The 10,474-nt window shown below is 43.6% G+C and overlaps 1 protein-coding gene across 1 annotated transcript in view; it reads right to left on the reverse strand.

Annotated features, from left to right (window-relative positions):
• Positions 1 to 1,965: 1,965 nt before the first annotated feature.
• Positions 1,966 to 10,474, reverse strand: part of POU2F3 (POU class 2 homeobox 3) — a 116,180-nt gene continuing 107,671 nt past the window's right edge. The window contains exons 11-13 of the mRNA XM_007936423.2: positions 4,434 to 4,500; positions 2,942 to 3,077; positions 1,966 to 2,005 (exon numbers count right to left, since the gene is read on the reverse strand). Of these exons, the coding sequence (XP_007934614.2) occupies positions 1,966 to 2,005; positions 2,942 to 3,077; positions 4,434 to 4,500 (243 nt within the window). The remainder of the gene's footprint in view (positions 2,006 to 2,941; positions 3,078 to 4,433; positions 4,501 to 10,474) is intronic.

The raw sequence follows: 10,474 nt of genomic DNA on the forward strand, positions 1-10,474 counted from the left end.
AGCTTCCTGCCCAGAGGCACTCAGTTCTCTTGCTCTGTAGTTCAGCTCCCATGCCATCTCATGCCAGTCTCCTAGTTCTGCTGTCACAGTTTCTCTGCCACTGCTTCTCACAATCTGTACCATCTCTTCACTTCCTTTTGAGACCTGACTAGAATTGCCTTTGACATCTGTAATTCCACCAACATTCTCTTCAAGGCAATCTAAGCTCTTACTATTAGGCACCTTAAAACTCTTCTAGCCTTTACCCATCACCCAATTTTAAAATCACTTTCACATTTTAGGTATCTGTTAGAGCAGCACCCCATTCCTGGTACTAAATGCTGTCTTAGTTATCTCGTACTGCTATAATGGAAATACCATAAGTGGAAGGCTTTAACAGACAGAAATTTATTCTTTCACAGCTTAGGAGGCTACAAGTCCAAATTCAGGGTGCCAGTCTAGGGTAAGACTTCCTTTCTTTGTCAGCTCTGGAGGAATAGCCTTGTCTCATTTAACATCTGTTGGCACAGTATCCCTTTGAGATTTCTGTGTGTCTTGGCATCAGTCTTCTGTGGGTCTAGGAGGTTCTAAGCATAGGGACCCTTGGTGCAAAGGACATGCTCTGCTCTTGGTTCTTCTTTCTTGATGGTAGTCAGATCCACCATTCTCTGCTCACTTCTCTCACCTTTTATCGCTTATAAAAGATGATGCAGGCCATACCCCAAGGAAACTCCCCTTACATTGGATCAGGGCTATGACCTGAGTGAGGGTGTTGCTTCTCACCCTAATTCCTTTTCAACTAATTGACTGATCACATCAGATCACATCATGGGGGATGATTACATCATTACATAACTGTCAAACCACTGAGAATCATGGCCTAGCCAAATTACACATAGTTTTGGGGGACACAATTCAATATATGACAGGAACTCTAGAGATATGTTTCCAAAAAAGTCAAGAAAGATCCCCACCCCATGTGAGAACTCTGTGGAAACTAGCACAACATTTCACACTTTGGTATTTTTTTCTTTCTTTTTAAAAAAGAAGATAAAATATTACAGAGTCTTCAAAATTCACACCTGAGTTAAACATGTTGCTGAAAAACTCCACATGAAAGAGAGTAGAACAGAATTCAAAAACAGGAAAGGGCTATTACAGATATTTTGTTACTATAATTGTGTTTTTGTTTTTGTATTCTTCCTTCTGCAGCCAAAAGAAGGGGAAAAGGACAGGATATGCAGAAGCATGGGGAGGGAGAGAAAGCACAAAGGTTCCTAAACTGTAGGACAGAGGTGAACAAACAGAAGAGCACCTGTGGGCAGAGAAATGCTCCCAGGGCACCAGGAGTGGCTCAGCCTTCTGTAAAGAGGAGAGAACTTGGAGAATGCAATATGAATGGATTTCTTTCTAGGAGAAAAAGAAGTTAAATAGAAAATGAGTGGAATGAAGATTCAGTCAGAAAATTTTGCTGAACAGAGAAAACAAAGACTTTTGTGGAAACATTAGATTCCAATCTTTTCACAGATTTTGGAATCAGTTCAGGGATTGTGGCTAAATTCAGAGTCAAAACCATAATCTCCCCTTCTGGTAGTTTGACACACTTAACAAGAGGTTGTCCCCAGAAGCCCATAGATGAGTTGGAGAATAATGGCCAAGAAGTCCTTTCTCTGAAAGGTTATTGCCACAGTGAAGCTGTCTAAAATACTTAGAACTAGAAGACAAGGGCATAGGCAAGGAAGGTGAAAATGGCAAACTCCTAGGAGGGGATATATATTTCAAGAGCATTAAGAGTCAGAACAAGGTTCAATCACAGTTTGGATCTTGGGAGGCCCTCATTCCTGAAGAAAGCAAGAGTGGGCTCATTGGTAGTGGGGATTCTTCCCAACTCTTCTTAAAGCAATCTGTCCATATATAGAAGGCATGACTCCCTTCCCTTCCAGTGGGGAATACAGGGCCAGGTGGAGTAGGAGAAAATTTTTGGTCTCAGTGGAGGTAGGTGGGATGATTCCATCGGTACCAAGATCTGGAAGGAAGGAAGAAATGTCAATCAAAAAGTGATTAATGTGATGAAAGAAGGTGAGAATGAGGAGTGACTAGATGGGTATGGAGTTTCTTTTTGGGGTAATGAAAATGTGCTGAAATTAGAGTGGTGATAGTTGTATAACTTTGTAAATATATTAAAATCCACTGAATTATACACCTTAAAATGAGGTATATTATAGGTCAATTATTGTGTGTCAATTAAATCTCAACTTAAAAATTTTTAAAAGCTACTGATGTATATGACACGATTTCCCCCTTTTTTTGGTGGGGGGTGGGTGAAGAGCTCCAATTTCTTGGGCTATGCAACAATTGGCCAGAAAGAGCTGGCTGCCTTGCTCTACTGCCTTGGTTTGGACAAGTGATTCATCCCCCCTGATAAGCTCAAGGCTTTAACCTACCTCCTTACTTTGAAATCTCTGTTTTTCTCTGAATCGGCAGATGCTCTTAGAGCATCAGCTCTGAGAACAGTTTTTAGAGTAGATTTGTTGGTTCATGAGCCAATGCACAGGAGCTGCTTTCCCAGCTGCATCCAGGTAGGAGTAGGGGAAAGAGCAGGCTCCCTTCCTCTCACTGTGTCCGTTGTCTTTGTGCTTAAGCTGTAGGCTCGTTTCAGAACATCCTGGAGAACTGGGTTTCTGGCATGAAGTGGAACCCTTCTAAGCCCAGTGAAGGACAGGCCCTTTCTGACAGGATTATTTGGAAATTTCCACCCGTGAAGTGAGGATGGAAATTTTGGCTTTGTCGATATCAGTTCTTTGCCAGGACTGCTCACTGGCTAAAGCTTCTCATCTAAATCCCCCATCCCTGTGACAAACTCTCTTTCCCAAAATATTGACCCAGCTTCTCACATGCCCCTTGGCCCTGCTGGGATGGCCACTGCACACCCCTCCCCAACCACATATACACACAATCTTACCCTGAAGAATTAAAGCTGGAGGAGGAATTCACTGCTGCCTTTGAGTTATTTTGAGATGCAGTGGCGCTGCTGGCATGGAGTCCTGAGCCAGGAGACGAAGGCCTGCTGTTGTTCCCCGGGGAACAGGATGACGTGACTGAGGACAAGGAGAGGCAAAAACAAGGGGAAAATAATGCTGCTCAGTCCTGGGACCTTGTGACATTGCCCTGCAGACACATGAATCTCCTGGTATATTTCCAAAGAGATCTCACTTCTCTCCTTCTCCCCTACTCATCTGCCTACCTCCTACCATATTAATATCAACACCTGCACCCAGGGGCTCTCATCACAATACCCTTTGCAGCCCAGGCCCTAGACAGTGGTGCAGCTGGTTCTGCAAGTCCAAGACTTGCCAAACACAAGAAGGATACATGCCAAGATCATCCTACTCCAGGACACACCCTGGGCTGGGCATATGCAGCCCCAGACTAAGAAGTGAGAGGGAAAAAGGAAACAAGAATCCTAGAAAATGAAGAGAGGAAGAAAGAAAGATAAGTGTCAGCCTCTCTAGTTTTTCCATCTCCACAGAGGAAAGGCATATGGTCTCCTAGGAAGAGCTCTGAACTAGGAGTGAGGATACCTGAGTTCAGGTCCCAGGTAATCACTAAGCAACTCTATGGCCTGTGGCAACTTACTTCACCTTTCTGAAACTCATTTTCTTCCTCTATAAAATGGCTGATTTGGATTAAACTGAATTCTTGTGTTGGGAATTCCCAATATTCCATGGATCCCCAAAAACCCACTGCTATCAAGTTGATTCCAACTCATGGTGACCCTATGTGTGCAGAGTAGAACTACATACCACAGAGTTTTCAAGGCTGTGGCCTTTTGGAAGACCACCAAGCCTTTCTTCTGCTATAATGCTGGATGGATTCGAACCACCAACCTTTTTGTTAGTAGGTGAGTGCAAATTGTTTGCAGCACCCAGGGAGCTTCGTTTCCTGGATAGGGTTATGTGTATTTTATTGCCCAAACTACGACATTTTGAAGAGTAGAAGGGGGTGATATTGGTAATTATATCAGGACAAGAAACAGGCACTGAGACTGTCCTTGGCATACCCAGACATATAGCCAACCCTCCAGTACTATGAAATGCTATAGACACTTTAAAAAAAATAAGAGTTCTGTGTAACATTGATTTGGAAGACTGCCTTCCTTCAGCCTTCCATATAGCTCATTTAGAAATGTACAATGCACCTGTGTGCTGACAAATGCTGCAATTAAAACAAAACAAACAAACAAGCATTTGTTTAAACTTTGCTTACTTAACATTGCTCAAACGTACTTGATCACAGAACCCTTTTTTTTTTCCCAGCACAGATTTTTATATCCTTTGAAGTACACTGAATGAATATTGACTTACTAGTCAGACAAAGCCAAAATTTCCATCCTCACTTCATGGGTGGATCTAATATCTCATTATTCCAAGGAATTCTTGTGTTTTAAAGCTTACCTGTTCCAGATATGGTGCTGTGGACAGGAGGGACAGAAAGGGGGCCCAGAGACCCTGAGGGAGAGACCTGGAAAACAACAGAAGTTTTAAATGCCAATCCCACTCCCTTCTACAACCTCATACCCTTTACTCAGGATGCTGGGCCCCAGATTCAGCAGAGACCAGGGAAGGGCCTCCTTGATGATTTTTGAAAGCCAAATCTATACTCTATGCTCCTTTTCATAGGAAGGCCTCTGGACCAAGCACATACATCCAGCTCCTATTCTGGTCCTCTCCCATAGCTCCCTGGTGTGTGACCCCATCCCTCACCCTCAATGTGTACACCCTGGCAATATTTCAGCATTGCTACATCAAAGGCTGCTTTGCTCAAGAGCTCTGGTGATGATAGGTATCAGACTCTTGGGCCCCACTGTGGCAGATCTTGCTCATTGCTTGCTTATTTTCCTATGAGAATTTTGGAGTTTGAGGGTGGTACAAACAGTTAACACACTTGGCTACTAACCAAAAGATTGGCAGTTTGAGTCCACCCAGAGGCACTTTGGAAGAAAGGCCTGGTGATCTACTTCTGAAAAATCAGTCACCGACAATCCTATGGAGCACAGTTCTGCTCTGACACACCTGGGGTTGCCCTAAGTTGGAATCAACTCCACAACAACTAGAAAAGAACGCTGCCTCTGCTCGGGGCAGCAGAGTGCCTAGCCCTAGTGATTCTGTTTTGAACTTCCCCACCCTGATTGATGGCAGGAATACACAGAGTCACTGTACCAAAAAGAACTGATCAATCTTCATCCATTTCAGGAAGTGGCATATGATCTAGAACCAATGGTAATGAAGGAAGAAGTCAAAGCTGCAATGAAAGAACTGGCGAAGAACAAGGCTCCGGGAATTGATGGCATACCGATTGAGATATTTCATCAAACAGATGCCCCATTGGAGGCACTCACTCAGTTATGCCAAGAGATTTGGAAGACAGTTACCTGGCCAACCGACTGGAAGAGATCCATATTTGTGCCCATTCCAAAGAAAGGTGATCCCACAGAATGTAGAAATTATAGAACAATATCATGAATATCACATGCAAGTAAGATCTTACTGAAGATAATTCAGAAACGTTTACAGCAGTATATTGATAGAGAACTTCCAGAGGTTCAAGCCGGATTCAGAAGAGGATGTAGAACAAGGGATATCATAGCTGTTGTCAGATGGATCTTGGCTCAAGGCAGGGAATACCAGAAAGATGTTTACTTGTGTTTTATTGATTATGCAAAGGCATTTGATTGTGTGGATCATGACAAATTATGGACAACATTGAGAAGAATGGGAATCCCCGAGCACTTGATTGTACTCATGAGGAATCTGTACCTTGACCAGGAGGCTGTCGTTCGAACAGAACAAGGGGACACTACATGGTTTAAAATCAAGAAGGGAGTGCGTCAGGGTTGTATTCTGTCTCCACACTTATTCAATCTATATGCTGAGCAAATAATCCAAGAAGCTGGACTATATGAAGAAAAACGTGGTATCAGGATTGGAGGAAGAATCGTTAACAACCTGAGATATGCAGATGATACAACTTTGCTTGCTGAAAGTGAGGATGACTTAAGGCACCTACTGATGAAGGTTGAAGAATACAGTCTGCAATATGGTTTACATCTCAACATAAAGAAAACAAAAATCCTCACAACTGGACCAATGAGCAGCATCACAATAAATGGAGAGAAGATTGAGGTTGTCAACGAATTCACGTTGCTTGGTTCTACAATCGATGCCAACGGAAGCAGCAGTCAGGACATTAGACGATGTGTAGCATTGGGAAAGTCAACTGTGAAGGAACTGTTTCAAGTGCTGAGGAGCAAGGATATCTCATTGAGGACTAAGGTGTGCCTGACACAAGCCATGATATTTCCAATCGCCTGGTATGCATGTGAGAGCTGGACAATGAATAAGGAAGACCGAAGAAGAGTTGATGCTTTTGAGTTGTGATGCTGGCAGAGAATGCTGAAAGTACCATGGACTGTTAAAAGAACTAACATATCTGTCCTGGAGGAAGTGCAGCCGGAATGCTCCTTGGAAGGAAGAATGGCCAGACTTCGTCTCACCTATTTTGGTCATGTTGTAAGAAGGGACCATTCCCTGGAGAAGGATGTCATGCTTGGTAGGATGGAGGGTCGACGAAAGAGGGGGAGGCCTTCAAGGAGATGGATTGATACGGTGGCTGCGATGATGGGCTCAAGTATAGCAGGGATTGTGGGGCTGGCACGGGATCGGGCAGTGTTTCGTTCTGCTGTGCATGGGGTCGCTATGAGTCGGAAACGACTCGACGGCACTTAACAACAACAACAACAACAACCCTGATTGATAGCTGGGCCCTGGATTCTACAGAGAAAACTGGAGGAGCTGAACTTTGGTCTCTGAAACTTCATTTTGCCTCATAGTATCATCAAATGAGATTATTTAGAAGGGACATAAAACAATTTAGTGTAACTTCCCACATGGTTCAGGAATCTCCCCCTTGGTACTGCTACCCTACAACAAGATGTAACAGAAACAATGGGCTTTGGAGCCCAGCAGATCTGGGTGTGAGACCTGGCTCCACCATGAACTATGACTTTAGGCAAGTTACCTAACCCACTATGATTTGGTGTTCTCATCTGTAAAATAGCAGGAATGCCTCCCTTATATTTTCTTTTAATTTTTAATGGGATAATATCCATAAAGCTTCCAAGCCAGTGCTTGGTGAAGAGCCCCAGCTTGTTAAGTGTTAGCTCGTTTCCTTCCTGACAGAAGCTGTCTACTGTTGTGCGTCTCTAGATGTCATTAAACTCTTCATTGGCTCTGAAACCTGCAGACGTTCGTTCCCCCTTGCTCTTCTCTGACAGGGGAAGATCTAACCAGTGTTTTCAAAGAATGGTGAAAGGAAGTTCTGCTCAGGGAGTTGTGATTCGATATCTGTCCCCCTAGCCCCCATCCCTAGACAATTTGGAACATCCCTTCTTAACAGGATACAGCATGTACTCATTTTCTAATTAATCAGCAATGGTTCTCACTTCTTTCATTTACCTTTCTTTTGCAATGAGCCTGCCCAGTAGGCTGGGGGCCCATGAAGGGTGGAGATGGGTGTGAGACACCCACTTGGGAGGGGTGGCAGGATGGTAGGAGATGTTATCAATAACATCCCTCCTTCTTCTCCTCCCTCTCTCTCTTGCCACACCCAAGAAATTTGTTGTTGTTTTTAAATAATGTATTTAGTCACTGTAGCCAGATTCCTCTGTTTCCTTCCAGAGACGGGCGATGCATATCTTTCTTCATTTTTAAAAAATATATAAATGGTAACATCCCACAAAGGTCTACACAATGTTGCCTTTTTATTTATTTGCTTGACCTTATGTCTTAGAGATTATTTTATATCAGAAACAGAAGAAACTATGTCCAATTCCCAAGATGTGTGAGACCTGAGAAAACAGCATAAGAAAATTTTTCTCTTTCACTCTTAGGTGAGGCAGCAAAGGGTCAAAGCTTAAAGTAGGTGAGAGGACAGAACGCAGGTAAAGAAGGGTCAGCTGCTCATTATTCTCCCTTCCCTTGTACACTACCCTCTGCCTTCATGACACTATCATAAGTACTAGTGTAATTATTTATTAAATGCCATCCCCCTTTCTAAACCGTAGGCTTCATGAGGCAAGAGAATGCCTCTGTATCCCCAGTGTACCACAGTGCCTAGAGCTTTACAGGGTGCTAAGTAAACATGTATTGAATGAGATAACAAGGAATGAGGCATCTCTCCATGTTGGTGTCCTGGGTAAGAATCGAAACAAAACGTGAACTTCCCTCCCATCTGCTCTAAACAAAGCCCCATCTTTAAAGATTCCAAAGCTCTTATGACATAGCCCAGTTTCCTTAATATGGTCTACACTGCCCCACATTATCCAGCCCCTGCTTATCACTACTGGAGCTCTGGCAGTGTAGTGCCTAAGACATTTGACTGCTAACCAGAAAGCTGGCGGTTTAAACTCATCAGCCACTCTTCTGAAGGAAGAATGGGCATCTACTTCTGTAGTGATACTGCCTCAGAAACCCAAGGAGGTGTCGCTATGAGTTGGCTCCAACTCCATGGCAGTGATTTTGTTTTGTGGGTTTTTTTTTTTTTTGTGTGTGTGTGCTTACCACTACAGCCTCTGCTTTCACACACTCTCTTTCACTGCGTGGATTCCAGCCCATTTCTGCCATCTATGCTTGCTTTTCCCCACACACCTCAGCCTCAGGGGCCTTTGTACACAGTTTCCTCTGCCTAGAATGTTCTTCTCCACACTCATTCTCCCCTTTCCCCAACACAGACCCTTTCCCCATTAATGTCTACTCATTCTTCTGGTGTCAATTTAAACATCATTTCTCAGAGAAGCCCCTGAATCCCCAGACTAGGTTAAACCAAAAACCAAACTCACTGCCATTGACTTGACTCCAACTCATAGCAACCCCCTTTGGGTTTCCGAGGTGGTAAATCTTTATAGAAGTACATTGCCCAGTCTTCCTTCCGCAGAGTGGCTGGTGGGTTTGAACCTTTTGGTTAGTAGTCAAGTGCCTTAGGCACTACGCCACAAGAGCTCCAGACTAAGTTAGGTCATTCCAGTATCTCTACATCTTCTCTGAAGCCTTTATCACAAATAGCGTTTGTTTAACATGTATTTTCCCTACTAGACTGTATGTAGGGATCACATGTGTCTTGTACACCACTGTATCTCTAGCACCAAGCATATAGTGGGTGTTCAATACCTATTTTTAAAAGGAATGAATGCATGCATGGCTACCATGTTGTCTTTAGCTTAAAGGTTTCAATGATTCTTTACAGCTTCTAGAGTAATTTAGCATTCATAGCCTATCTTGATCAAGCCCATATCAACTTCAATATATCATAGTTCCAAACCAGTCTGGCTTCAGCCAGACTGAAATGCTCATGTTTTTTGTTTTTTCTTTTTATTGTGATTTGGGTGAAAATTTATAGAGCATATACACTTTCCATACAGTAGTTCACATACACTTTGTCTCATGACATTGACCACAGTTTACCACAATGCAACATCTCCCCTCCTACTTCCTCCCGACAGTTACCTCTTCCCTGTGTTCATTCCTCCATGCATTCCTGCCCCCTGAGCTGTCTCCCTTTGCATAAGCAGCCCTTCTTTCTCCCATGCTTGCTCTCTCCAAGGAGTGTACTTACCTCAGGTAAATATTCAACTCATATGCCTGTCCATTGTTTGGCTGGAAGCCACAAGCGTGTGTTCAATTCCAGACCTGAAGGGCAGCTAGGGGCCATAGTCTCGGTGGTTCCACCAGGCTCCATCAGGCCAGCAAACCTGGTCCCCCCCCCATTTTTTTTCCCAAATGATTTTGAGTTTTGTTCCACATTGTTCTCCCTGTCTATTCAGGATCTCCTACATAGATTCTCTTCCAAGTGTTTGACAGTAGTAGCCAGGCACCATCTGGTTCTTCTGGTCTCATAGTTGAATAGGCTGCAGATCAGATGGTGTACCAGTCGCTAAGAATGCTTGTTTCCATAAATTTTTGGTTTTCTTCATTCTTCTTTGCTTTGGATGAGGAGAGACCCATTGTTGCATCTAGATGGCAACTTGCAAGCTTTTAAGATCCCAGTTGCTACTCGCCAAAGTAGGAGGTGAAACAATATTTTGTGTAGTATGTTATGCCAATTGAGCTTGATGTCCTCTGCAACTATGGTCCCGAGCCCACAGGTTCAACTACTCAGTCCCTCTGGGTAGCTGGCTGTGACCAAGCAGTGACTACAACCTTGCCCCTTGTCAGCTCCATTATACATATACATTCAGATCATAAACATATAGTTATAGGACCACTGTCTGCCAACCCTATCCATGTTCTTGGGTGCACTCCCCACTTCACAGACATAGCTAATAGTTCAGCCTGTCCACCCATCTATCCACCCATATATCCGTGTTTGCCTTCACTGACCACGTCGTACTATATGTGCAAAAGGGTTCATCTTTGTTGTCTGTACTTCCCACGTACCTCTC

The sequence above is a fragment of the Orycteropus afer genome, unplaced genomic scaffold, assembly GCF_000298275.1.
Source record: "Orycteropus afer afer isolate SDZICR_OR568_19922 unplaced genomic scaffold, OryAfe1.0 scaffold00036, whole genome shotgun sequence".
In the NCBI taxonomy this organism is placed as follows: Eukaryota; Metazoa; Chordata; class Mammalia; order Tubulidentata; family Orycteropodidae; genus Orycteropus; species Orycteropus afer.